Source organism: Micromonas commoda, chromosome 6 (genome assembly GCF_000090985.2).
Source record: "Micromonas commoda chromosome 6, complete sequence".
Classification (NCBI taxonomy): domain Eukaryota; kingdom Viridiplantae; phylum Chlorophyta; class Mamiellophyceae; order Mamiellales; family Mamiellaceae; genus Micromonas; species Micromonas commoda.
In genome coordinates this window covers 1,144,589-1,171,256 of record NC_013043.1, presented here as the reverse complement: position 1 = coordinate 1,171,256, position 26,668 = coordinate 1,144,589, and the positions used below count along the sequence as shown (strand labels likewise).

Here is a 26,668-nt window from a genome sequence, read left to right as displayed (position 1 = left end):
GTGACCACGTCGCTACCTCTCATTATCCAGTGGCGTCCATGGTCGTGTGGCTCTGAACGAAACGACACCTAGCTGTCGCTCCTGAACACCTGCACGTTGGACTTCGGCTTCGACTTCCCCCCGCCGCCGCGCCCCCCGCGCCCGCCGCGTCCCCCGCCGCGTCCCCCCGCCGCCCCCGCGCCCCCGCCGCGTCCCCCGGCGCCGGCGGCGTCCGCGGTCTTGGCCCCGCCCCCGCCGTCGGGAGCCGGCGGCTTGTTTGGCTTGCTCGGCGCCTTTTGCTTGAGCGCCTTAGCCTTGCCCTGCTTGGGCTCCGGGGCAGGCGCGGTCGGCTTCCGCTGCTGCGCGGGTTCCGGCGGATGTTTCTTCCCCCCGCCGTCCTGCTTCGACTTGTTGCCGTCGGAGGCGCCGCTCGGGGCGGGCTTCGGCGACGGCAGGGTCTTGGGCGCCGGCTGTGTTTGGGCGCCAGCTGTTCCCTTTTTCCGCTTGTTGGCGTCTCTCCTGCTCGGCTTGGCGTCCTTGGCTCCCGCGCCGGCGGCCTTCTTACCGCCCTTCGCCGCCTTCGCCGCCGCCTTCGCGGCCTTTCGATGGTCCATCTCCTTCTTCTTCTGCTCCATGACGTACCTCAGCAGCGCGGATACCTTAAAGTCCGATTTGCCCGTGGCCGCGCGCTCCGCCGCTTCCCTTCGCTCCAGCGCCTGCTCCGCTGTCATCGTCGGGGCCGGCGGCGCCTCCATCGACGCCTCCAGGTCCTTCACGAACTGGAGGTACGCGGCGTCCTTTCCGATGGTACCCTCGCGCTTGTCGCGATGCTGCTTGCCCCGCGGCGTCTTCTGATTGGGCGCGTACTCGACGCGCGCGCGCCACTCCTCCATCCCCTCGGGCACAGCTGTGTTTTTCGTCGCCGCGGGCGCCCCCTCCTCCGGCGCGGGTTCGCCGTCGCCCTCCGCGTTTTCCGTCGCGGACTCGCCGCCGGCGCGCTCCTCGGCATCGTCCCTCTCGCCCGCGCGGAAGATCCGGCCGCCGAACGCGCCCCTAAAGTCGAACAGCGCCTGCTCGTCGGCGAATTGGATCCAAGCCACGGACGGCACCGGCAGCCTCTGCTTCCAAGCCCCACGCGCGTAGTCCAAGTACCCGTATCGACCCGCGAACCCCTCCGCTGCGAGAGCGCGCACGAACGCAGACTCTGGGAGGTCCGGGGGAAGGTTGCGGCACACCGCCTTGGTCCGCCGGGTCGCCATCGCGGGCCGTTCCTTCGAGCGCGCCCTCTTCTGAGTGATGGGAGAGATCGCGGAGAGATGCGCGTGATTCGATTCTCCTCTGCTGAAAAAGCCACATTTCCTATCCGTAGGTGCCTCCCTGTGAGACTGATGAACAGGAACGTTCCGGGAGGCTGATTTGGGACGAGTCTCGATGAAGCTTCGGTGAAGCCTCGATGAAAAACGCATTGAGATAGGCTACTTATCCATGGTTTGAAGCTGAATTTTCATCGATACACCGGTCAACTTCGACGTCTATCACCGCCTCATCGGAAGACGCCTTGGCGTCCACTCTTCGTTTACAAGTGGCGTCATGTGAGGATGACGACTACGTGCACGCCAAGCGCAACGATAAGGCCGTCCCGCAGAACAGTCGTCGTCGAAAGACACGGAAGGCGTCGCACAGTTTTGTTAGTCTGCAATAAAGTAACAAACGACGACCGTACGGTTGTTTAGTCTATGACTTTTGCAAATGATCGAGCTCTCGACCAATCAGAAGACGAATAAAAGGTGACATAGTTCCAAAAAAGTTGGGGTAGAATGTGGCACTAAATGTGACTTCGTCACTGGCGTTCCTCGTCCCAAATTTCTTTACAGCACGTATACAGTTAGAAACATCGTGATTAAATGACGGCATACAGCAATCGTCATAAAATATTCGTATGAGCATTCAAGGTCCGGGTGGAGAAGGTCGAACCTCGTTTCGTGGTGCGCCGCCTTTTCAGGGCGCCCGTTCGCGAGTGCCCAACCCTCTTTCACTCGCACGGGTTGGGACCACCGCCGACCTTCGCGATGGGATTCAAGGTCCCCGAGTGCGTCGAAACCGACGCGTGGGGCCCACCCGTCGACTCCGTCGACGCGGACAGGGCCCTCACCTACGCTCCGTTCACCCGATCGGACAAGTTCGGCCGAGGTGAGACCCTACGACCTCCCGCCTGACTGATTTTTGCGACGCCGGACCGCACCGCGAAACACGCGCGCGATCGCGCGCTTCCCGCGCTTCGATGCCCCGAACTGACCGCGTGCGTCCTCCCCGACCGTTTTCAGCCGCCGACTGGAACATGACGGGCTACGCCAAGTACGCCGGCAACCGCTACAACGCGGGCCAAGGCGGCGTGAGCACCGTCTTCAACTTCTTCGCCAACGACGAGGAAGATTCCTTCTCCCTGGTCGACAACACCCCCGCGCCGCGCCAGCGCTACGGCGCGCGCGGCAAGTTCCAGAACCGCAACTTCCAGCGCAGGAACTGGAACCAGGCCACCGTGGAGGGCGGCGACATGGGCAAGGGCGCCGAGCGCGAACGCGCGCGCCAGCAGCGCATGCAGTCTAAGAAGCAGCAGCAGTGGAACACCTGGGCGCACAACCGCAACCGCGAGACGGTCACCTACTCCGGATCCGTCGACATTCGACCCGACTGGGACGTCGCCGAGCAGATCAACCTCGTGCAGCTCACCAAGCTCCAAGCGCAAACCCTCCCGCCGCACGAGGAGCTCGTGCAGTGCGGCGCTTTGGGCGTCTTTGACAAGACGTACGATCGCGTCACTCCCAAGCTGGACCGCGACTTGCAGAAGAGCAAGAAGAAATCGTACAACCCGACCACGTCCGACGACCCCGTCATGGCGACACTCATGGAGAAAAATGCGGGCACGGTGTACGCGACGGACGCGATGGTGTCCGCGGTGATGTGCGCGGCGAGGAGCGTGTACGGGTGGGATCTCATCGTCACCAAAAAAGACGGCGTTTTAGTCATGGACAAGAGACCCGAGGGTTCCTTCGACCTGCTCACGGTGTCCGAGACGGCGCAGGACCCGATCACGGACGACAAGGAGAACATCAACGGCGTCCACAAGCTCAGCGAGGAGTCCACCGCGTGCAACTTTGACTATGCGCAGCAGGTGCTCACCGAGGAGTGCGAAAACTTTGGCGCCGACGCGGATCCTTTCGGCACCGGGGACGCCAACGCCGCCAAGGTTGGATACCGCTACCGCAAGTGGGACGTGGGCGGCGGGGTCGTGCTCGTGTCGAGGCACGAGCTCAACGGCGTGACGGACAGCAAGGGCGCCAAGGCTCTCCTCTCCATCAAGACGCTGAACGAGTTTGACTCCAAGATCGCCGGCGTCGACTACCGCAAGCAGATCGAGACGCAGCGCGGCGCGGTGATCGCCACCGAGCTCAAAAACAACGCTAACAAGCTCGCCAAGTGGACTTGCGAGGCGCTCCTCGCGGGTGCGGATCAGCTCAAGCTCGGCTTTGTCTCCCGAACCCACCCCAAGGATCCGAACAACCACGCCATCGTCAACACGCAGACGTACAAGCCCAAGGATTTCGCGCAGCAGATTAACCTCACCGAGGGCAACATGTGGGGGGTGTTCAAGTCCGTGGTGGACATGTGCATGAAGATGGAGGACGGCAAGTACCTCCTGGTGAAGGATGCCAACAAGCCCATCCTTCGAACGTACGTGGTTGGCGCGGATGACTTCAACGACGATTATGCGTCCGAGCCCATCGAGAGGAAGGATTAATTACGGACTGGGAGAGGTGGAGCGGCGTCGTTGTGATACAAAAATTGAACTTACCGACACTTTGACACGATCGATACTCCAGCAGCCGCCGCGACGCGAGGCGCGAGGGCGAGGTTCGTGGTTCCTTCGTAGTCACTTGTAGTTTTTTTCTGTCAGGATCCACGTCAGCAATCCTGTCGCGTTATATCGCGTTGTCGAAAAGCAACAACGACGGACGGGGGCTCCTCACTCATTATCGCGCTGCGCGGACCTACCGCCTACCAGGCACCCGGCTTCCCTCCCCCTCCCAGCCGTTACGCGAGGATGGACGACCCCGCGTTCGATGTCGGCGGCGGCGTCGCGCTAATCACGGGCGCGAACCAAGGCCTCGGATTCGAAATGGCGAAGCGGATCGCGCATATGCCGCGTGTGAATAAGGTCGTGTTGGCGTGCCGCAACGAGCAGCGCGCGAACGAGGCCAGGGAGAAGCTGCAAGGGTTGTTCGCGGACACGTCCTTCGAAGTCATGGTCATGCTCGTCGACACCGAGGACACGACCTCGTGCCGCGACTTTGGCGCGAAGTGGACCGCGATCGTGAACGCGCCCGTGGACCTGTTCCTCATGAACGCCGGCGGAATGGGCGGCCGCGACGCCTCGGACATCATGCAACCCTCGGGAAGCACGCGAATCTTTGCCATGAATGTGCTGGGTCACGCGGAGATGTTCGACGCCCTGTCCCGCGCGAACATGCTCTCCCCAAAGTGCAAGGTGGTGTACGTGGGGAGCGAAACCGCCGTCGGCATGGGGCCGTTCCCGAAGCCCGACTTGAGGGACGTCGACAACATCGCCGCGCACATCTCCAACACGTACAACGACCCCACCGGTGCAACTAAAATCAAGTGGATCGGCCCGGGGAACATGGGGCAGTCCGGGTACGGCACCTGCAAGGCCATCGCCGCGCTTTACTTTAGCGCGCTCGCGAGAAAGCACCCGTCGATGAAGATCATGACCGTCTCCCCGGGAGGCACGCGGGGCACCAACGCGCACGCCAAGTCCGGTTGGTTCTTCGGGAATCTCATACCGTTCATGATGGTCGTGTTTGGCGTCGGGCACCCGCTGGCGAAGGGCGCGGAACGGCTTCAGTACGGGTTTTTCGTGGACGAGGATCCGTACGTGTCCGGGGCTTTCGTCGCGAGCAAAGCCATCGCGCCGCCGGTGGGCAAGTGCGTGGATTACAGGTCGTTCAAAAAGACCGAGAACGTCTTCGGGGATGAGAAACTGCAGGACGCGGCGTACGAGGCGGTCAGGAGGTTCATGCGGTGAGGCTACGACGACGACGCGACCATCGTAGTCTGCCTTTTGAAGATGATTGCGACTACGTGTAACTCTTAAAATTATCGAGCGTATCCGAGATCGTCGAACCACGCCTTCCACCGCTCCCGCACCACAGCCCTGGCATCCTCCCCGAGCTCCTTGTGCTCGTTCATCTTAAAATCCCTCAGGCTCTGGCTGTACGCCTCGACGACGGGTTTGAACCTCGCGAAATCCTTTCCCCACCCGAGCGCCTTGTACACCTGCGACAACGCCGTCACCGTGTTTTCCGTGACTTCCTCGAAACTAACCTCCATCTTTCGGGCTTCGGACACCCCCCGCACGTCCTCCGTGTACTTCCTGTGCAGCAGTTCACCCTGATACAGGATGAACTCCTGCACGTCCTCGACCCTGGGCTTCTGCAGGTAGCACTGCCAGTAGTATCGGTCCGCCATGGTCACTGCCGATTTAAAAACCTCGTACGGGTGCCGGTGCACGAATATGAACGTCGCCTTGGGAAACATCTCCTTGAGCAACTTCACCCTCGCGGTGTGCACCGGGGACTTGAGTAGCAGTCGTTTATGTTTGCCGCCCGCCGCAAACTGAATCTTCCTCAGGAAATACACGAAGGAGTCGCGCCACCGCGCGAAATCGTCGGCGTCGCAATCGTCAAAGTCGTAAAATTTTCTAAACTCGGGCTCGCGTCGCATGAACAGCAGAGGGGCGTACGGAGACGCCCCGGAGCTGAGCTGGTTCACGGCGACCTCGTCCTCCTGAGGGGTATCCCACGCCAGCGCCATGTTGTCCATCGGCCGCGTGCTGTCCATGATCAGGCCCATGTGTGGAGCCAGCCACGACGTGCTCAGGAAGGAACTCGGGAAACCAACCTGAAACGTGTTGGCGTAGGCGAACCGAGGGTCCTTGGACAGCAGGTTGTGCAGGTGCGTCGTGCCCGTGCGCGGGTGTCCGAGCACGAACACGGGCTCGTCGTTCAGCTCCTGCGCCCTGATTTTCGCGTCGTAGAGGATCCAGTCGGCGATCGCGCCTATCGTGTTGAGCGCAGCCAAGAGCGTTAAAAATATCAACCTCGGCCAGTACGTCAGGTAATCGATCTGCGTCCACCTGGCGCGGAGGAGGCGAGCCCACTGGAGCAGGGTCACGCCGCTCAGCGGATGGTTCTTGACGCTGTAGCATCCCCCGAGGTTGATGTCGATGACGGGCGCCATGGCTGCCGCGCCACGCGGGCGGAAGTGGAGTCCCGCAGGGCCCGCAGATAAAATCGTACACTTGGCATCGCCTCGTGGAGATCTCGTTCAGTTCCGGTCCTGGCCACACCTTTTCCGGGCTCCTTTTCCGGGTTTCGGGCTCGTGGCTCGCACAGCGCCGCGCTCGCGACAAACGGTCGCGATGGACGAGGAGACGGGGCTGCGCGAGCCCCTGTTGGCGGACGAGGGCGGATCCGAGCGGCACGATGAGGTGGAGCGGCGCGTGGGCTTCGCCTCGCGCGACAACCTCGTGGAGATGTCTGATGAAGCGGCGGGCGAGGAGAGCGGGGGCTTTCCGGTGGCCTCGAGTAGCGATGAAGACGACGAGGACGCGACCCCGCCGGCGGAGACGTTCACGTGGCGCGGGGAGCTCGCGGCGATTTGGGCTCTGGGATGGCCCATGGGCATCTCTTACGCGTGTCGAATGGGCATGGCCTCGACGGACAGCGTCATGGTGGGGCACCTCAAAGATGGAGGGCACGACCCGGGGACGTACTTGGCCGCATCCGCCCTCAGCGACATGGTCACCACGCTTCTCGTCGTCCCGCCGCTGGCGTTCAACCAGGTGCTCAACGCGTTGTGCGGTCAGGCCGTGGGCAGCGGCAGGAAGAAGATGGCCGGGGTCTGGCTGCAGCAGTCGTGCTTCTGGCTCGCCCTCGGGATGCTCCCGTTTCTGACGGGGTTCTTCTTCGTGGACAAGATCTTGCACGCGCTCGGCTTCGACCCGGTCATCTGCGAGCTCGCGGGTTCCTACGCGCGATGGAACGTCTTCTGGCCCATCCCAAACGGGTGGTACCAGTGCATGCGCTTCTACTTCCAGGCGGTGGGCAAGCCGCGGCCCGCGATGTACAACTCCGTTTTCTTCCTCTTCGTCAATGCGCTGCTCAACTGGTTCTTCGTCTTTGGCGGACCGCTTCGCCACGCGAGGGTGTGCGGGTGGGACTGGCGCGACCCGGACAGGTGCGTCGAGGGCTGGCGCGGCTTCGGCTTCATCGGCGCGGCGATCTCGCTGAGCTTCAGCCGGTGCCTCCAGCCCCTCGCGTACTGGCTGTACATGTTCGTGTGGCGAAAGGAGCACCTGGATTTTTGGCCGGGTTGGAAGCGATCGGAACACACGAAGGCGAGGACGCTCGAGTTTCTCAAGCAGGGTCTGCCCCTGGTGGGCACCCTGGTGTTCGGCGCGGTGGTGGGACAGGCGACGACGCTGCTGGTGAGCAGGCTCGGCACCGACGCCGTCGCGGCGACGACGTCGGTGAGCACCGCCACCGTCGTGTGGGCGGGTGCGGTCAACGCGATGTTCTCGATGGTCATCGCCGTCCGCGTGGGGTACCACCTCGGCAGAGGCGACGGCGCCGCGGCGAGGGACTCCTTCTGGGTCAGCACCGCGCTGGTGTTCGGGTTGCTCGCGTGTGTCGCGGCGTGCGTGTTGCCGTTCACGTCCGAGACGGTGGGGTTGACAACCTCCGACGGAACCGTGGTGAAGAACGCGGCGAGGGTGCTGCCGGCGGCGCTCGCCGCGACGATCCTCGGCGTGCTCAACTCGCTGTGCACCGGGGGCGTGTTCAGCGGCCAAGGGCGGCAGATGCTCGTCACGTTCCTCTCCTTCGCGGTGGATATACCGCTTTCCATAGGCGGCGTCGCGGTGGTTGTGCTGTGCGTGAGGGGAGCGACGCTGGAGGATGTGTACTTGTACCAGGTGGCGGCGGCGTTGGTCGAGCTGATGATCGCGTACGCCTTCATATTCAAGTCGGACTGGCGCAGGCTCTCGGAGGAGGCGCTCGCCAGACAGAGGGCGAGATGATGCGTAGTCTACGTTCGCGGCGTGTTCATAAACGATGCGTTGAAATGTGATGATACTGCGATAGCCAAAACTACGCGTGAGTGCTACTAACGTTTCGATTAACCCTTCCGTCATCAGAGGTTTTCGGGAGTCTACAGCCAGGGCATGGCGGTTGGCTCCTGTCGGCACAGGTTCTTCGGGTTGATGGACGCCTCCACCAGGTGAATCACGCCCTTCTGCACGCTCGTGAGGTGGTCCGCGTTCATCATCCTCGGCGGGTTGGGCGTGATGCACGGCAGCCGCTTCATCACCTCGTCCACGTTGGCTCGAGCCATCACCCGAACGTCCGCGGGGGTGGGCCCGAGGAGCGCCTGCGGCCCCGCGCCCGACATCCTCCGCCACGGCCAGACCATCAGCTGATCGCGGTAGAAGAGCATCATCTGCGTCTCGATGTTGGCGCCCGGCGCGGACATCGCCTGAGCCGCCGCGGCCATCGCCGCGACGAAGTCGCCGCGCACGCCGAACGGGGTGAAGAAGGTGTAGAGGTTGCGAGTCAGGCGGAAGGGCACGGGCTCGACAAACTCGGTGATTCCCTTGCTGTCAAACGCGGGGTGAAAGTCCAGCATGAACACCCGTCCGGTGTTCTTGGCGAACATGATCTTCTGCGGGGTCCGCCCGCCGAGGCGCAGGAGCGCGGAGACGAAGCACGACAGCGCGTGCTGGTGCGTGAGCTGCCGCTTGAACGTCCACAGGTGCGACCCGGTGGGCAGCGTCTTGTACATGTGGTGCGAGAAGATGTTCTCGGTGACGTGATTCTGCGCGATGTCGCTAAACGCCTTCAGTCGAAGGTCCAGGACAGCCTCCGGACCCGTCACCTTACCCGTCACCGCGTCGTCGAGCGCCTGCTTGAAAAGCGATATGGGCAGATCCGCCTCGCGCCCGTACCGAGCGCAGTTGATCTCGTACACTTCGCCGTACGTGCAGTGAGCGGCGTCGTCTTCCATGAGCCTCACCTGCGGCCACACCGGTACGACGGCTGGGGTGTAATAGGCGAGACCCCTGCGCCTCGTCTCCACGTGGTGTAAAAGTGACGCGTTCAGGGACCCGAGCAGCTGCAGCATGCGCTCCTCGCCCCTCGCCGCGGGGGTTAACGACGTCTGCACGAGGAAGCGCTTCTCGGAGCCGTCGGCGCCGAGAAACGTGAGGCATCGGTACGAGTTTCCGTGTCGCCTGACGACGTGGACGTCGCAGCTGATCCTCTCCAGCTTGACGAGGCCGCTGGTGGTGGAGGTGAGCTCCGCGTCGCCGCTGTACTGCCCGGGCACCTCCACGTCGACGAAACGCATGCCGCGCAGCTGCGGCGATTCGTCTTCCAGTCGAAGCGTCGCGGGAAGGCGATCCTCGACGTCCGCCTGAAGCGTCCTCTTCCACCGCTTCAGCCGCTCGATCAGCTCGCTCAGTCGGCTCGGGAACGTGGGCTGCTCCGGGTCGAGATCCCGCTCGTAGTCAGCCTTGTACTCGGCGACGAAATCCGCGTGTTTCGTGGAGGTATCCGCGCTGAAGCACGCGCGGCAGACGCCCGTGAGCTCCTTCTTGAAGCTCGCCGGCACCTCCGCGGTGGTGGCCGTTGGATACTTGTAGCACCTGTGCAGCAGCGTGTAGACCACCACGAGCAGGCGCTCCTCGGGGGAAGACGCGAACCTGGCGCCCAGCTCCGAGAGGAGCACCTCGAGTTCGGTGACCAGGTGCGAGTGTTTGTGACGCAAACGCTCCATCACCTCCTTGGCGCCCTCGAAAGCGACGGTGGCTTCGCCCGCGGCTTGAGCCGAAGCCTTCGCCGCGGCTTGGTCCTGCTTGGCCTGGGCCACGGCTGCGCGGGTCGCCTCGGACGCGGCGTCCTCGCCCTGGGCCTTCTGCGCCGCCGCCCCGCTCTCCTGGGCCTTTGCGGCGAGCTGCCTGGCCGTCTGCGTCACCCGGGTTGCCGCCTCCCTTCGCTCGAGCAGAAACGTGCGCAGCGGGCAGTACATAGCCTGGGGGTGCCCTTGCGCGAGCCTGAGCAGGAGCGCCTTGGCGTGAGGCGCCTCGCGGTGGAGCAGGGAGAGGAGCAGCTGCGGCACGAAGGGGATCCACACCCAGCGCTGCACCGCGTCCAGGTGCTTCTCCAGCGCCCTGCCCACCGCGTTGGTGTGGTCGGAGAAGGCGAGCTGGTGGAGGACGTTGACGAGCTCGTGGCGGTGACGCTGCGGGCCGTGCTTGACGGCTTGGAGGTAGCAGGTGGCGCAGTACTCCACCCATCGCGCGCCGTCCTCGTCGGCGGCGGTGACGGGGGCGATGGCACCGGTGGCGCCCGCGGCGGCGGCGGCAGCCGCCGCCGCGGTGGCAGCCTGCGTCGTCTGCCTTGAGCAGAATTCGCCCCAGGTGATCCACGCCTTGCTCAGCTGCTTGCAGAGCGAGAGGGCGGTGGCGTAGGACTGGTGCGCCCCGTCGCCGTCGCCCATCCTCTCCTGGAAGAGGCCCTTGAGTCTGAACAGCTCAGCCTTGTGGTGCGTGTGGAAAAAGTCCAGCGAGGTTCCCTCGAGCGCGTTGAGACCGGTGATGGTCTCGCCCTCCATCTCGAGGCACGCCTTGCTCTGCTCGCGAAGCTTCGAGAAGGCTTCTTGCACCTCGATGTGCCGCTGCTGCTTGGTGAGGACGATGTTGGCGACCTCGCCCATGCGATGGTGCCGCGCGGTGCCCGCGAGCTTGTTGATGCCCCAGGCGCGGTCCCTCAGGCCGAGTTGGTCGAGCTGGTGGCCCTGGTGCATCAGCTGCGGGTGAATCTCCATCAAGGACTTCGCGGCGGTTGCGATGATGCCGTACATGTACCCGCGCCAGGATAGAACCTCGTTCCACCAGGGCACGGGGTCCCAGCGGTTGGGGGTTCGGAGCCTCCACGTCTCCATCACGTCCTGGATGAGCGTGCGGCAGTGCCCCGGGTTCTGGTGCTGCGGCCTCTGCGCGTTGGAGAGTTCCACTAAGATGCGGGTCGACTCCTGCAGCTCGACCATGACGTGGAAGGAATGAAGCACGGGGATGTGCGCCGCCGCGCCCGTCTCGGGCAGTTTCCACCAGCGGTCCAGCAGGAGCTTCACCGCCTGCTTCCAGTACTGCTCAGCCTCGGTGACGCGCCCGCTGTTGAGCGCGGAGTACACGCGGATGATGCAAAGCTCGGGCGTCTCCTCAACCTCCGACGTGGCGGGCGACTGGGGTAGCAGGTCCTTGAGCCCGACCCAGTCGTTCATCCTCCACAGCGAGTGCAGCTGCATCTCGGTGTGCTCCACCGACCTCGAGAAGTCAGCCACGAGCTCCCACTGATTCAACTGTTTAGCGCTATGGAGCCAGTTCGTCTCCCACAGGCACAGCTCCGTCTTGGTCACGCCGGTCACCTGACCGGCGGACGCGCGCTGCATGCCGCGGAAAAACACGTCGTTCGCCTCCTGCCAGTGCCCGTGCTGCGCCAGCGCTAAACCGGCGCGGGTGACGTCGCTGTTGCACCGCTGCCGCCACAGCCCGACCAGAGCGTCTTGCTCGCCCAAGAGCCTGTAGAGCTCCGCGAGCGCGTCGAAGCACCTCGCCTCCTGCGGGTAGCGGACCACGTGGTTCTCCAGGAGCGCCACGGCGATGTGCCACGCGTTGTACGTCTTACCGAGGAACTTGATGAGTTCACTCGGAATCTTCGGCTGCGGCTGCGACAGCGAGATGCCCTCCAGCAGCGCCTGCACCACGTTGGGACGAACAGCCGCCTGCCTCTGGTGGTACTCCTTGGATAAGAGCGCGATCATCGGCTTGGCGAGCTGCATCTGTTCCTCGCGCTGGAGCGTCGCCCACACGATGGGATATATGAGCACCCACAGGTAATACGACATGTGCGCGTTGCGAGTCGCCACCTCTCGGAGCGGGCCGACCAGGTCCTTGACCCTGAGCGCGCCAATCTTCGTCACGAAGGCGGCGTGCCTCGCCAGCATCTCCGTCGTCTTCTCGTTCGGCGTGCCGTACCCGCTCGGTTTCTTCTCCGGCGGCTTGGGCGGTTCGGCCTTTGGATCGGTCGGGTTCACCGGCAGCAGCGGCGGGCACTGCGCGCTGTTGGGCGCCAGCGTGATGTGATCCTCATCCGCCAGCGTGGAGAGGATGAGGTCCAGGCCCTGCTTGAGCCAGAACGTGTCCGCCATGGCGTCCCACTCCTGTCCCGCGAGGATGTACTGGAGGCGGTGGAAGAGAGACTTCCCGACGGCTCCGTCGTACAGCTTGAAGAACTTACCGTGCAGGTCGGGTCGACGGCTGCGAAGTCCGAGGAGGTGGTTGCGCTCAACCTTGCTGAAAACCTCCTGGCGCAGGGCCATGTCGTGGTGGCCCTCCGCGGCGCACAGCGCGTACAGCGTGCCCAGCAGCTTCTCCTCCCACTCCGCCGTCTGCGTCACCTCGCGTCCCATGCGGGTCAGGTGCGCGAGCTTGGAGAGGAAGAGCACCGTCTCCTTAGCGGAGAGCGAACCCGGTCGGTTGGGATCGGGCGAGGCGGGATCCACCGAGGGTGTCGACGGCGGCTTCTTGTCTCCGTCCTCGGCTCCGTCCTCGCCCTCGCCCTTCGTGTCGTCCGCGGGTTCTTCCTTGACCTCGACTTCGTCTTCGTCTTCGTCGTCGGTGGCGTCCTTGTCCGCAGCCTCCTTCTCCTTCTCGCCGGGTTTGAGCTTGGCGCCCATCGGGCCCGTCTTGCCACCCTTTGGGGTGGGCGTCTGCTTGGCGCCGTCCTCGTCGTCGTCGTCGCCGCCGCCCTTCGCGTCGTCGTCGTCACCGGCCGCCTTTGCCTCGCCGTCCGCGCCGGGCTCGGGCTTGGGCTTTACGAGGCCCGCGGGGATGGCCGCCGCGGCGCCCACGGCTCCGGGGGGCGCTCCCGCCACGGCGTCCTCCGCCCATCCCTTGAGCGCGTCCAACGTCGCCATGAGAACCGCGCCGTGCGTCGCCTGATCGTTGATGAGCTGGAGGAGCATCCTGAGGAAGAGCTGCTTGTGCTCGCCGCCCGCGGGGATGACCCTGGACGCGATGAGTCGCACGCACGCCGCCATGCAGTGCGCCACGGAGCCGTAGTCCGGCACGGGAACCGCGGGGCTCTGGCCGGGTAGCGCCCGCGCGGGCTGCTGCTGCGGCACCGCGCCAGCCGCGGACGCCGCGTTGAGCTCGTGCGTGAGCCTGGACAGCAGCTTGATGAGGTGGGGCAGGTATCGGTCCACGATGCGACGCTGGCGCTCGGCGAGGGCGGCGATGCACGCGAGGACGCACGCGAGAGACGGGTTTGGCGCCTGAACGTTTGGCAGCGCGGGGTTACCCGTGATGGCCGACGCGACGTGCTTGGCGCAGAGCTCGTCGAGCTTGTGCTGCAGGAGTTTCACCTCGGCGGGGGGAACCGACCGGCCGGATTCGTCCTCGACGGCGCCCGCGAGGGGCTTATCCGCCGGGAACATCGCCCTGGCCAGCGCCTTGGCGAGCGCGTCGTGCGTGGACTTTCGCCGACTGTTGAAGCACGGCTCTAGCATCTGAGCGAGCTGCGGGGCGTTGCCGCTGACAAACTTGGTGACGCCGCACTCGAGCGCGATGTTGAAGATGCCGAGGCCGGTGGGCAGAGTCCTCGTCGCGTCCTCCGCGCCGTTCGTGGCGGACGCGAGGAGCTTCTCGATGAACGCAAACTTGATGTTGACGTGCGGCCACGTGCGAAGCGACTTTTTCAGCAGCGTCACGGCGCGCTGGTGTAACGCCACCATCTCCCTGTCCTTCGCCTCGCCGGTGAGGAAGGACATGCGCACGAGGAAGTTGACGAGGATCTCCTCCATGGCGGGCGTCGGGGTGAAATCGTCCACGTCCGCGGCGGGCGCGGGCGCGGCTTTATCCTTGTCGGATTTACCGTCGCCGATGTCGATGTCCTCGACGTCGGCCATGTCCGCGTCGCCCTTCTCCGCCGACTCGGGGAGGATGGGCTCCTCCTTTTTGCTCCCTCGGGTCGATCGCTTCTTCGGCGCCTCCTCTTCCTCCTCCTCCTCTTCCTCCTCATCGTCCTTGGCGGTGGCCTTACCGTCGGCACCCTTGGTTCGTTTCGACGAGCGGGTATCCGCGTCGCGGCCGCGCTTGGACCCCGCTCGAGGGGATTTCTTGGGCTGCTCGTCCTCGCCGTCGTCGTCCTCGTCGTCCTCGTCGTCGCCCTCGCCCTTCTCGGCGGCTTCCGCCTTGAGCCGCTTGCGCCGCTCCTCCCACCGCAGGATGAGTTCCACCAGCTTGATCGAGAGCACCCTGTTCTCGGTCGGGGAGGAGGAGGGCAGGCCGAGCCGCGAGAGCGAGTTGACCATCTGCGGCACAAACTGCGCGCGGCTCGGGAAGAACAGCGACTCCTGCGTGTGAATCAGGTTCCAGACGTGAATCAGCGCGGGCATCGAGTGGCCCTCCTCGACGAGGATCTTCTTGGTGTAGCGGATCCAGATCGGGTACTTGTGATCGCCCTGGGGCAGGCGCTTGGGCAGCGCGGGAACAAGGGCGCCGAGCGCCTGTCGCACGAGCTCCTTAGCCTCCGGCTGGCACGCGCGGAGCAAGGCGACGAAAACCTGGAGCACAATCTTCTCGGGAGCTTGGTACGCCTCCAAAAAGTGGCAGACGTTGACGAACGCCCACTGCTTGCTGCCGACGTCCTCGGACTTGAGGTGGTTCCAACCAAACTTGATGAGCTCCTTGCGGTGTCGCACGAGCTCGTCGGGGAGGTTGCGGATGAGCAGCGTGCCCATGCGCAGGAGCTGAATCCTCAGGGGGTCCGCGTGCGCCGGCGAGCTCTCGTCATCCGCCGTCTCCAACACGTCCATGACGATGGTGTGAACGACATCCTCGGTGATTACCTGCTTCGCCTCCTCCATCTTGTCGGCGTCGACCGCGACGTCCTTGAGCGTGTGCTCCAGCACCGGCAGCACGATGAGCTTGAGCGCGTTGACGAGCTCGGGAACCTCCAGCGACCTCTCCTTGAAGCAATCCAGGAAGTGGACGATCACCGCGTGCCGCTCCTCGGGAGACCACTTCACCGCAACCTCCTCCTTGTAAAATTCTTCCACGAACGTGAAGTCCACGCGGGACCTCGCCGAGAAGATCGTGAGGATGTCGAAGAGGTAGGCGACGCGCGTGCGGTCGTGCGCGGCGACGTTGAGAAAGCACTTGACAAGCTGCTTCGACTCGAGCAGTTCGGGAAGCGCGAGCGCCTCCTCGCTCTTGAGCCTGGCTTTTCTCGCGTCGCTGTTCCACCGCTGCCACAGCGCCTTGACCAGGTCGGGCTGCGACGATAACCAGTCCGGCATGCGCTTCGCGAGCACCACGATGAGCTTAAGGCCGTTGTACGCGTTGAGGTCGCTCCCGCCGCCGACGCCGCTGAGACCCTCGGCGGCGTTAGACGCCGGGTCGCCGGAGCTGGGGTGCGGCCAAGTGAACGCCGCCGCCGCGATCTTCGAAGCCGACTTGGCGAGCTCCTCGCGGAGGTTCTCGCCCTCCTTCTCCATTCGGATCATGTCGATGAACCTGAAGAAGAACGGCCCCTGCGCCAGCTTGGCGAGGAAGAAGTCCACCGCCTGGGGCGCGTACCTGCTGAGGAACTTGCACAGGGGCTTGCGGTAGAGCGAGTTGACCTCGGAGTGCACCCCGTTTTGCGGGAGCGCGCGCTCCAGCGACACCGTCATCATCACGAGCTGCTCCAAAAACTTGCTCGCGGCCTGCGGCAGTAGGTGGAAGAGGTTGATCATGGCCGCGGCGATCTTGAAGTCCTTCGGCGCCGGGCGGGGTTGCTGCTGGCCGCCTGGAGCCATCTTCTGCTCGGGATCCAGCCATCGGCGAAGGTGCTCGAGGAGTTTCTCGCCGAGCGTCGGGTTGAACCAGTTGCTGAGCAGCTCGAGGAGCCTCTCCAAGCCCACGAGCAGCGGCATGGTGAGGTTCTTGTAGTGCGCCAGGTTGACGAGGATCGGGCGAAGCGACGACTGCAGGAGCTCCTTGGACAGCGACTGCTGCTGGATCACCCGTTTGAGTCCCTGCTTCGCGATCTCCACGATGTCCGCGTTTCGCGAGGTGAGCGACTTGAAGAACATGGTGATTATCCTCTGCCTGAGCTGCGCGAGCTGCTCCTGGCCCGCGGGTGGCGTCTTGAGCTCGGGGTGCGCCATGGCGGAGCAGATCAGACGGATGCACGCGGCTCGCAGCGCGTGCAGAGAATCAGCCGCGCCGGGCCCGCCCTTGAACGTGTTGGGGTCGTCGTTCTCGGCCACCACCAGAGCCTCCTGGAGTAAACCCACGGTTTGCGCGTTGACGCTCATGATCGGCGCGGGCCTCGCCGAGAGACAAAAGTTGACGATGTGCACAACCTGAGTCTGAACGTTGACGTGCTTGGACCGGAGCGGCCGGGCGAGCAGCGCTTGCGCGTGCGCAGGCTTGACGTCGAGCACCTTGTTCACGTCCAGGCCGCTTCGTTTGCTGAGGCCCATCACGGCAGCCTCCACCACGGGGCGGACGGTGGGCGACGAAGTCGTGGAGAAGAGTTCCTCGGAGAGGACGGCGACGGCGGCTTCCACGCCGGGGGGCGCGTCCTCGCCGCGTATGTCCACACCCTCGGGCGTCGCAGCCTCGAGCACGCGGTGGAACACCCTGGTCGCGACCGCCACCTCCGCGACGGCGTGCGGCGGGAGCAACTGCAGCGCGCTGAGCAGCGCCTGCGTAATCTTCGGAAGGGTCGCTCGCAGCGCAGAGATTGGTAGGACGCGGGTGAGGGCGTCGATGCCCGCGACGCCGCCGACGGTAGCCTGCCAGTTCTTCTGGAAGCACGCGTGCGTGAGACGCGGCAGGAGCTCGGCGACGAGCGCCTTGAGCGCCGGAGGGATCGGGACGACGAGCGCCGCGGCGGCGGACGCCTTGGCGGGGTCCGGTTTCTGCTCAGCCTTGTCATCCTTGTCCTCGTCGCCGTCCTTCTTGTCGCCGTCGTTGTCCTCCTCCTTCTTGTCGTCGTCGTCGTCGTCGTCGTCGTCCTTGGCGCCCTTCTTCCCTCCCTTCTTCGCGGAACCCTTTCCGTCGTCTTTGGATTGATCCTCCTTCTTGACCTCCTCCTCCTTGACTTCGGGTTTGTCCACGTCCATCTTGTCGACGTCGACATCTTCCCTCTCCGTCTCGGGCTTGAACCCCTTCTTGGCGTTCTCCTTTCGTCGCTTCTCCTCCTCCTCCTCGCGCTCGATCGCCGCCTTCGCGGCCGCCACCGCCTCCTTGGCCTGCTCAGCCTCCTCCTCGGAGACGCCCGCGACGGCGGAATCGCAAGCGAGGGTCATCACGCCGTCGATGAACGTCTGCACCGCGTGGAGGGCCGCCTTCATGTGAGGCCTCTTGCCGGATTCCAGCGCGTCCATGAGAGCGTCGAGGAAGATGGTGGCGTCCAGCTGGCGCAGGGACGCCGCGGCCCTCTTCGCGCGCTTCGCGGCGGAGACCTCGCGGTTGTCGTCGTCCGCGTCCGCCATCTCCTCGTCGTCCTTGTCCTCCTCCTCCTCCTCGTCCTTCTCCTTCTTCTTCGCGGCGGCCGCCTTGCCGCGCTTACCGCGCGGGGACCGAGGAGGCGGCTTCTTCGCCTTGGCCTCCTCCTCCTCCTCGGCCTCCTTCTCCTTGATCGCGAGCCTAGCCTTCTTGGCGATTGCGCGCTCCTTGGCGACGGCGGCGCCCGACCGACCGCTGCCGCCGGGCTGCAGGGGCGCCACGCCCGACACGAACAGCATGGCGAAGTGCTCCGCGACGGCGTCGACGAACCCGTCGTTCGCCTCCTTCAGCGTCGGGTCCGCCTCGGCGGCGACGACGGCGACGAGGAGCTGCCGGAACACCGCGCGCTCGGCTTCGAGCTGCGTTTTTGTCTTGTTGCCCAGCTGCGCCCTGGGCTTTGGCTTCTCCTTCTCGCCCTCATTTGGCTTCGTTTGCGAGTCCTTCTTGTCCTCCGAGTCCTTCTTGTCCTCCGAGTCCTTCTTCTTGTCCTCGGAGTCCTTCTTGTCGTCCGAGTCCTTCTTGTCGCGGTCCTCGTCCTCGTCGTCGTCGTCGATCTCCTCGATCTTCGTGAACCAACCCGCCACGACGCCCTCGAGCGCGCGCTTGACCTCCTCCTCGCCCGCGCCCGTCCTCGCCAGACCGGCGCCGAGGTTCAGCACGGACGCGAGGCAGGTCCTGAGGAACGCGAGCGCCCGCCTGCGGTGCTCGACGAGCGCCTCCGCGCCCTTGAGGTTGGGAACTGGCGGCGCCTGGAGGATGGTCCGCATCAGCTGGATGCACCGGTCCAGCGGCACGAGGAACGACGTCTCGGGCTTGAACGTGAGGATGAGGCGGAGGCCGTGCTCGGGGTTCTGCTTCGCCTCGAGCTCGAGGGGCTCGCGAAGGAAGCACCGCGATCGACCGCCCAACTTGCCGAGCATCTGGAGAGCCTTAGCGCCGAAGGGAGCGCCGCTCTGCTGGGGCTTGAGCAGCGCCCACAGCGCCAGCATGAGCTGCGGCTCCACCTCCGCGATGCACGGATCCAGGAAATCGGGGTTGAGCGAGTCGACCCAGAACTCGAGCGTTCGCAGACCGAGCAGCTGGAGCTCCGAGCTGGTGGACTTGAGAGCCCTGAGCAGGGGATGCGCCAGCCGCGGAAGGTGCGGCAGGATGGACGACAGCCTCGCCGGCAGCGTCAGACACAGCTCCACGATCGTGTCGTTCAGCTCGTGCGTGTCCGGGCCGTGCAACATGGTCAGCAGCGTGTCGAGGCACGGCTGAAGCACGGGCACCACCTCGCGGTACAGCAGGTCGAATTTCGCCTGCGCCAGCGCCCGGAACAGGTACCTGAGCAGCCTCACGTACGCGCTCGGGTCGTCAACCTCCTTCACAGCCTTGAGGCACGACTCCACGAGCGTCACCACGTGGGGCGAGAGCACCGCCTCGCAGGAGGAGTACTTGGACACCGCGTGCATCAGGAGCGAGAAGAGCTTGAGGACCAGTTGCGACTGCGGAGACGCGGGCTCGGCCAGAGCGCCCAGCCTGTCCCGCACGAGGTGGGTCGCCAGCGCGTCCGCGAAGCTCCTGCCCAGCGCGCTGGACTGCAGCAGCAGGTGGGGAAGTTGGACCATGGGCGCGAGCTCGTACGGCTCGCCGCCGCCGAGGAGGTTATCGATTCGGAGGCAGATGACGTCGACGAAGTTTCTCGGGTCGAGAACCGCGAGCGCCTCGGCGAAGTGCGTGCACATCTCGGCGCATTCGGTGCCCTGGAAGAGCGCGAGGCACCGCACGCCGTTGGCGACAAAGCCCGACGCGCGGCGGAGCTCGCCCTCGCGGAAACCCTTGACGGGCGCGGGTCCTCCCGCGCCCATCTGCATCTGCTGGCTCTGCTGACCGAAAAAGTTGGTCACGGACCAGAGCAGCGTCTTCATGCCGATGACGAGGGTCTTGACCAGCGCCTTGGTGTCCGCGAGGCGCTTGATGGCCTCCGTGGGGGTGATCTCGCCGCCGCCGTACCCGACGATCGGCTTGTCCTCGTCGACGTCCTCCTTGCCGTCCTCCTTCTTACCCTCGGAACCCTTCTTATCCGTCGACTCCGTCTTGTCGACTTCGTCCTCGTCGTCCTTGGCGCCTCTCCTCCCGCGGCCCGGCCTACCTTTGCTCGGGGTCGCCTTCTTGCCGGTGTCCTTCTTCTCTTCCTCCGCCGCCTTGGATGCCGCGTCCTTCGCCGGAGTCTTGGGCGCCGCGACGATCCCCGCCGCGGCGTCGTCCTCGGCCCGGGCCTCGTCCTGCGCTCTCTTGACCGCACGCGCCTCCGCCGCCTCCGCCGCTTTGGCGTTTTCGAGCAGCGTCTTGACCTGCGGCCGGACCGTCCTGAACTTCGACACCGTGGTGTCGAGGATGCGGATGAGGTTCGCCCGCGCCTCCTGCGCCTGCGCCGGGTCGTTCCGCCTGCGAAAGATGCTCTCCACGAGGTGGTGCATCAGCCGCACGCACGTCATCTGGATCGACAGCGGGAGCGAGTTGTCCTGGACGTTTCGGCTGAACACGTACACCGTCCGTCGAATCTGCGGAAGAGTCAGCTCCAGGCGCATGTGGTGCACGAGCTCGGCGAGGAACGAGTACGCCAGCGGCCGGAGCGCGTCGTAGCACGCGCGACCGGTGCCGATGAGAACCTCCTCGTCGAGAAGCGCGTCCAGATGGGTGTAGAAACCCCTCCGGAAATCCTGCGCGGAGAGGACGTGGCGGGTCGCCACGAGCAGCTCCTTGCGCGTCGCCACGTTGTCGGGGCACGATCGAAGTAGGTCCACGATGGACTGCGATATGGCCTCCTGGTGAGGCTGGATGGCCTCGGCGTACCCCCTGAGCAGGTACGTCACGAAGGACACCATCTTCACCTGCGATCCCTTCAGATCCCCGAAAGCGGCGCGAAGGTGCGCGGGAACGTCGTCGGGCTTGGGCCCCTTCAGCCCGATCGTCTGCACCATGAGCGGGAGCAGGGTCTGGATGTTGAGCGGTATGAGCCGGCTGTACAGCTGGAACAGCAGCATGACGATCAGCGGGCACTCGGTCATCACCTTGAACGATTTGGTCGACGGCGTCGCCGAAGCCGCGGGCGCCTCCTTCGCCGGCTTCGCGGCGCCCTCGTCGCCGAACACCTCCTTGACGGTGTCTCCGATGTTCTTGTACACGTCGCAGACGAACTCCAGGAACGGCGCCACCTCGGACTCGAGGTTGGGGCGGAAGTTCCTGTGCAGGTCGAAGATTATGCGCAGGCAGATGAGGGCGTTTTCCTCATTCTCGGCTTTGAGAGCGTCCATCGCGAGCTTGAGCACCTGCTTGTCGAAGGGCCTCAGCGCTTCCGTGTGCGGCATGCGGTTCAAAATCTCCAGCGTCGTGTTTCGCAGCTTGTGCTCCGGTCCGTCGGACAGCTGCGCCGGCGTCGACTCAAGAACCGCGGTGAGCGCGGGCATGAAGGCGGCGATGAACTTCGGGTACTCGGACGACGAGTTCACCACCTCGATGGCGTCGCGAACCTCCACGGCGAGTTGAAGCCGCTCCTTCACATCCTTGGTGGTCTCCAGCTTCTTGGCGTGCGCCGCAAATTGGGTGCTGTCGGGGGTAGGTAGGGGGGCGGGACGGCAGGCGATCAGAGGTTAAATTCGTAATCTTGGGCGGGAATAAACGAGGTTTTCGCGCAGGGTCGATCGCGACGCCATCGCGGCGACAGGGGGCACATTCGATTCAACAATCGGGTCACGGCGTCAATGCACTCACCTGGAGGTCAGCGCGCCGGGCCGGACGCCCCCGGACGCGGACATCTTCCCTCGTTATCCCTCGTTGCACGCCTCAACCCGGGAAAGAAAGCTGCGGGAGAAGATTATTACGTTCTCCCGCTCCTCGCCCCCGCCTCTGCCGGGTCGGCGAAACCGCAGCGGGCGCTCGCTGGACGATCGCAGAAGAGTCCCGTTGCCTCCTTGGGACCTCCTGCGCCGATACCTGGCGGCGGCGCGCTTCTTAATGGAGCGGAGATTCGCCTTCCCTGGCTCCCTGGCTCCTTTTTATTTTTCGCGCGCACGGATAATGTAAATTGGCCCATAACCTATTCCTTATTTGCCGCACGAAACGGAGGAGTTGGCGGAGGAGGAGGAGGGGGGTGGACCGCACCAGGGGACCAGGCACGCGGTAGGCGCGCGCGCGATGCACCGGACGTCTCACTCGAGACCCCGCCGCATCGATGGTCCATCCCCGCGTTCCCGTCCACGCGCCTCCCGACGCGGTCTCCAGCACTCGTCCACATCCGTTCCCGACGACGAGCCCGAGCCCGACGAGTCCAAGCGCCACGGGTGGTGGCACTTCGCCGCGACCCTGGTCCAATCGAGGTGGCGAGGGTGGGCGGGACGGCGGCGGTACCTTCGACGTCGTCGCGCGGCGCGTCTCATCCAGGCTCATTACCGACGGTGGCGCTCTCGACGCCTGGTGCGCGCCCGTCACCCGCGTCGGTTCATAACCCGCTCGTTTACCGATCGGTCCATTTCGAGAACGCGCGACTCGACGCTCACCTCGCATCCTCATCTCTCCACACACGCAGGCTCGCGCCCGCGACCGCGCCGCGCGCGACGCCGCGGCCGCGCGCATCGCCGGCGCGTGGCGTCGCCACGTTCCCCGCGCGCGCTACCGCGGGCTACGAGACCTGGCGCGCGCGTGGTCCCGATTGCTGCCGGCGTCCGAGCTGCTGCTCCACTCGGGAGCTCCGACGGATGCGAGGCTAGCCGCCGACGTCGCGTCACGAATTCACGTGCGATTCGCGATGGTCGCCTCGAAAACGGACGCCGGCGGCGTCGCGTTGGTGTACAGGGTGTGCACGCACGGGCCGGTCGTGGACGTCGGCGGACGAAACGTCGGAGAAGGTAGGTCGGGGAACGGGGACGGCGAAGACTTTAGAAATCCGTGGCGGCTGGTGGAGGACGACAACGGCTTCTTGCGGTCCGTCGTCGCTAATGGTACGACGTCGAGCTGCGCGAGGAGGAAACCGAGCGCGGCGGAGGTGGCGAAGATGTACACCGTGCGCATGCCGCGTCAGAGGCCGCGGGAGGAGCGAACGGCGGACGCGAAGAGGCGCGCGTGGACCAAACGGCGGGGGATGTTCGGGATGGGCGCCGGGATGTTCGAGGACGACGACGACGACGACCTGCTGGCGTGGAGCGCGTCGCTCGACTTCGACGCGTTCGAGCGGAGCCTCGCGAGCGTCGCTTAGTCTCTCTCTTCTCGTTGTGTTACACGTGTACAGATGAACGCGTTCGTACACGTCAGATGACCCGGGCCTTCTTCGGCAGCTCCGGGCACTTTTCCAGACGCGGCGGCGGAAGCGATTGGTAAAACTTGGCCACCGAATCCTCCGTCCACGCCACCGCCGCCGGCCAACCGTCCGCACCGATCGGCAGCGCCGGCGGAGGCGGCGGCGGCGGCGGCGTGTTCATCGCCGCGACCCCGCACCGCGACAGGCACCCCCTGCTCAGCGCCGGATCGATCTGCTCCGGCAGCGGCTCCTGCCCGAAGTACATCTTGCACGAGCACGTCTCAAAGTTTGGCGCCACGTACAAACCGACGCCAAACTCCTCGCGCATCACGTCCTGCGCGGGTAACTTGCACATGTTCACGCACACCCCCGCGCACCCCGTCGCCTCGAGGTACCTGCACTTCTTGACGTTCACCACCGTCACGTCCCGCCCGTTCGGTCCCGCCATCGTCTCCCGCGTCGTCGGCCCGAACATCCACTCCGCCATCTCGGACGCAATCGTCCCCGTCGTCTCTCGAAGCACCGCGCCGGGGAGTAGAAACTGCGCCACCCCGGTTCCGCCCGGGGGTATCCCGCCGGTGATTTGCGATCGCATGATCTTACCCACGATTCGTCGAAGGTCCTCGGGAGAGTGCTGGCGCCGGAGGTGGTGCGCAGCCTCGGCGAGCGCGGCGAACGAACGAACGTCGCCGCCGTTGAGCACATTCGGGTCAACCCCGGCGGCTTCCGCGAGTAACAGCGCGTTGACCTGTATAGCCGTCTTGTCCAGCTCGGAGTCTTCGTAGACGGCGCGCGACGCGGCAGGGTCCGCGAGCGACGCGGCGGGGTATCGAACCCTGGACTGTCCGAAGAACGAGTAGGACACGGTCTCCTCCTTCTGCCACGGCGCGTTGGTATTGTTCGTGGACGACGACACGTCGCGGCCATTTGCGCCGCGTCGCCTGGCCTCTGCCGCCGCCTGCTGCGCGCGCATCGTCTCGACCCGCGCCCACTCGCGCTCGCCCGCGACGGTGGGCTTTGGTTTTGGCACCGCCGCCTCCGACGGCTTCGTCACCGTCCGCTTGATGACGCGCCTGGGTCCGTTCTTGCCCATCCCGGGCCCCCGCGCCTTCAACCCGCCGAGCCGATCTTGCCACGTCCTGTCGTTGTTTCCCGCGACGCCTAGGCTGTCCCTCACCCTCTTCTGAGGACCAACCCCGGGGGGTGCTCCCCGCGGCTGCGCCGTCGTTCCACCGGGCTGAGACGGGAACGCGTTCGGGTCCATGACGGCGGTCGTGACGGCGGCACCACGCGAGTGGGTCGATGCGCGCCTCGACGCGGGATGACGATGATGCGGTCTCGTTATCTTCTCGCGGAGACATCGGGACCGTCCCTGGCCGCAGTGCACGGCCGCCTCGCGCGCGGCGAGCGCGGGGCAGCGCGCCATGAGGGCGATCGCGCGTGTCACGTGGAACCTTCGGGAAGCCAACCGGGGCGGTCGAAGCTTCCGGGGCTCGCCACGTCGCGCGGCTCGACTGCGGCGTCACGCGGCGGAGGAGGATGCGTATCTGCTTTTTCCCCGAGGAGATCGCAGCGCAAGATTCGGCAAACGCAGTTCTGTTCGTTGCTGTCCCGGGCGGCACTTTCGAGGTCCCCACGACGAGCGGGGTGGCCGGCCGCCACCGCCATGTGGGACCGACCGAGGCCCGTGTCCGCCGCGAGCGTCGGGTTCCTCCTCGCGGTCCTCCTCGCGGGAATCCCCGCACCCACCCGCGGCGCGTGCGAGGGCGACAACGCCACCGCGGTCGCCCTCTGCAACTCCCTCGTGGGCACCATCCTCAACTCGCCCTTCAACGCCACGCGAATCGCGTACGTGTGCGACCCGGAGGTGCTCTACTCGGACTATCGGTGCCTCGCGATGGGAATGAACCACACCATACACGCCAGACCGCACCTCATGGAGACCAGGGACGTCGCGCCCGACGGCCGGCGTCACGTCGTGGACGAGCGGGGCGCGCCGAAGCGCCTGCCGATGCCCTTCAGGAACGGCGACAAGCTCGCCAAGGCGGGGCATCCGGTGGAATCGAGCGAGCGCAACTACGTGCTTGCCTTCGAGATGTTCGGCGTCATGCGCAACGCCATGTTCTTCCGCGGGCCCTGGATCACGGACGACGACTGGCGCAGGTGGCACGGCCCGCTCACCGACTGCGGCCTCGACGACGACGACGTGTTCGAGACGGCCAAAAATCACCCCGACGGGAAACTCGGCAGACAACTCAACCGAACCATGGTCCTGCGGATGATACGGTACCCCATGTACAACGGCGGCGACACCGCCGCGCAGATGGAGCACTACGCGGACGCCGCGCTCGCGGACTTCCTCTGCGTCGTCGCCCCGGAGCTCTCGACCGACCCGACGTACGCGTCGTGGCCCCATCGGAGCCGATGCGTCGCCATTCGCCAATCGCTGGCGCTCGCCGCAAACAAAGCCCCGACGTGCTGGCTGAACGCGTACCGCCGCTTCTACACCGACCAGGGTCCCGCGCACGACGCGTCATCGGACGTCGGCGCGCAGGGCGGGTCGCACGGGTCGGGGTACTGGGACGAGCACGCCAAGCTCGCGGGCCGAGGGTACCAGCCCACTGAACGCGAGCGAGAAATCATGGCAAAGGCGAGAAGGGAAGCGGACGTGGCGTCGGGCTCGGAAGGCGGCGCGCCGGGCGATCGCTCGAACGAGATCCCGGGCATGACGGACGGGGTGAGCACGGACGCGAACGATGACACGTCGAATGAGACGCCGCCGCCGGATGAGACGACCACGAAGACAAAGACGGGGGCGAAGAACCAGGACGGCGTCGAGGCTGTCCCGGGCGAGCCTCTGTCGGACCAAGTCATCGCGTCCGCCCCCGGATGGCCGACGCGTCTGCTGTACGTCGCGTGGAGGCAGCAGCCGGGAGTTGGCGGCGGCGACGCGCTGATGGGTGGGCTGGTGAAGCACTGCGGCGAGGTGAAAGCGGCGGCGGACGAGTGGGGGCTGGGGGGTTCGTGCGACGTGACCGCCGAGGGGGCAATCTCCGGCACGGCGGAGGGCTCCGCGTACAACGTGGCGGAGTTCACCAAGTGGATCATCAAGAGCTTCCACGCGCACGAGTTCGGGGACTCGCCGACGCTGTTGGGACCGGACGTCTCACAGCTGGACACGGAGTTCTCCGCGCCGACGAGCCCGGAAGATTACCCGGACGGGTACCTGGAAGGCAACGAGGAAAGCCCCGACGATGCTCCGCCAAAGGACGAGCTCTGACCCTTCGACTTTGTTCTACTCTCAAGTCTTATTAGCCACGTGTCGTAAACACGCGTAAGATTAGTCTACTAGCCGGTACGTCATGACTCTTAGCATCGCGTCGCGTCGCGTCGCGTCTAGGTCATCGCCGGTTCGCCGCCGCCGGCTGCGCCGCCGCCGCTCGTCGCCGCTTTCGAAACCCCCGCTCGTTTCGCGCCCTGCATCGCCGCCTTGGCCTCTTCCCGAGCCCGTCTCCACATCGCGAACCCGAGCTTCCCCTTCATCATCGCCAGTTGAAGCGGCAGGAGCATCGCGCCCACCTGCGCGCCGTAGCTCCACCCCGACCGGTCGCGCATTCGTCGACCGCCCCCGTTTCGGTCTCGCGCTTTGCGTTCCAGGATCCCCTCCGCCGCGATGGCATTGACATTGATGCCCTCCTCCGCGGCGTTAGCGATGGACC

General features: G+C 65.4%; 8 protein-coding genes across 8 annotated transcripts; 4 read left to right on the top strand and 4 right to left on the bottom strand.

The window, feature by feature from the left end:
* Window positions 1–68: 68 nt before the first annotated feature.
* MICPUN_59588 (predicted protein) lies at window positions 69–1,795 on the bottom strand (the record flags this gene model as incomplete). The annotated part of the gene is made up of 2 exons (XM_002502955.1): window positions 1,519–1,795; window positions 69–1,268 (listed from the first exon to the last, which is right to left on the bottom strand). Exon 2 carries the CDS (start codon window positions 1,236–1,238, stop codon window positions 69–71), a length of 1,170 nt encoding a protein of 389 aa, XP_002503001.1. The 5' UTR covers window positions 1,239–1,268; window positions 1,519–1,795.
* Window positions 1,796–2,048: 253 nt separating this feature from the next.
* Window positions 2,049–3,834, top strand: MICPUN_59587 (predicted protein; the record flags this gene model as incomplete). Its single annotated transcript, XM_002503312.1, has 2 exons — window positions 2,049–2,169; window positions 2,304–3,834. The coding sequence occupies 2 exons, from the start codon at window positions 2,049–2,051 to the stop codon at window positions 3,776–3,778; spliced, it is 1,596 nt and encodes a 531-aa protein (XP_002503358.1). The 3' UTR covers window positions 3,779–3,834.
* Window positions 3,835–4,081: 247 nt separating this feature from the next.
* On the top strand, window positions 4,082–5,080 carry MICPUN_59586 (predicted protein; the record flags this gene model as incomplete). Its single annotated transcript, XM_002503311.1, has 1 exon — window positions 4,082–5,080. The coding sequence occupies one exon, from the start codon at window positions 4,082–4,084 to the stop codon at window positions 5,078–5,080; it is 999 nt and encodes a 332-aa protein (XP_002503357.1).
* A 71-nt stretch (window positions 5,081–5,151) lies between these two features.
* On the bottom strand, window positions 5,152–6,294 carry MICPUN_59585 (predicted protein; the record flags this gene model as incomplete). The annotated part of the gene is made up of 1 exon (XM_002502954.1): window positions 5,152–6,294. The coding sequence occupies one exon, from the start codon at window positions 6,292–6,294 to the stop codon at window positions 5,152–5,154; it is 1,143 nt and encodes a 380-aa protein (XP_002503000.1).
* Window positions 6,295–6,475: 181 nt separating this feature from the next.
* Window positions 6,476–8,200, top strand: MICPUN_59584 (Multidrug/Oligosaccharidyl-lipid/Polysaccharide flippase; the record flags this gene model as incomplete). Its single annotated transcript, XM_002503310.1, has 1 exon — window positions 6,476–8,200. The coding sequence occupies one exon, from the start codon at window positions 6,476–6,478 to the stop codon at window positions 8,132–8,134; it is 1,659 nt and encodes a 552-aa protein (XP_002503356.1). The 3' UTR covers window positions 8,135–8,200.
* Window positions 7,069–21,255, bottom strand: MICPUN_91134 (predicted protein). The gene is made up of 7 exons (XM_002502953.1): window positions 19,954–21,255; window positions 18,256–19,650; window positions 17,843–18,114; window positions 17,404–17,623; window positions 14,240–17,064; window positions 12,991–14,131; window positions 7,069–12,624 (listed from the first exon to the last, which is right to left on the bottom strand). Exons 1-7 carry the CDS (start codon window positions 21,121–21,123, stop codon window positions 8,266–8,268), a joined length of 11,382 nt encoding a protein of 3,793 aa, XP_002502999.1. The 5' UTR covers window positions 21,124–21,255; the 3' UTR covers window positions 7,069–8,265.
* A 1,640-nt stretch (window positions 21,256–22,895) lies between these two features.
* Window positions 22,896–24,390, bottom strand: MICPUN_59581 (predicted protein). Its single transcript, XM_002502952.1, has one exon. The coding sequence runs from the start codon at window positions 24,211–24,213 to the stop codon at window positions 22,960–22,962; it is 1,254 nt and encodes a 417-aa protein (XP_002502998.1). The 5' UTR covers window positions 24,214–24,390; the 3' UTR covers window positions 22,896–22,959.
* Window positions 24,391–24,856: 466 nt separating this feature from the next.
* MICPUN_108505 (predicted protein) lies at window positions 24,857–26,266 on the top strand. Its single transcript, XM_002503309.1, has one exon. The coding sequence runs from the start codon at window positions 24,886–24,888 to the stop codon at window positions 26,227–26,229; it is 1,344 nt and encodes a 447-aa protein (XP_002503355.1). The 5' UTR covers window positions 24,857–24,885; the 3' UTR covers window positions 26,230–26,266.
* Window positions 26,267–26,668: the final 402 nt, after the last annotated feature.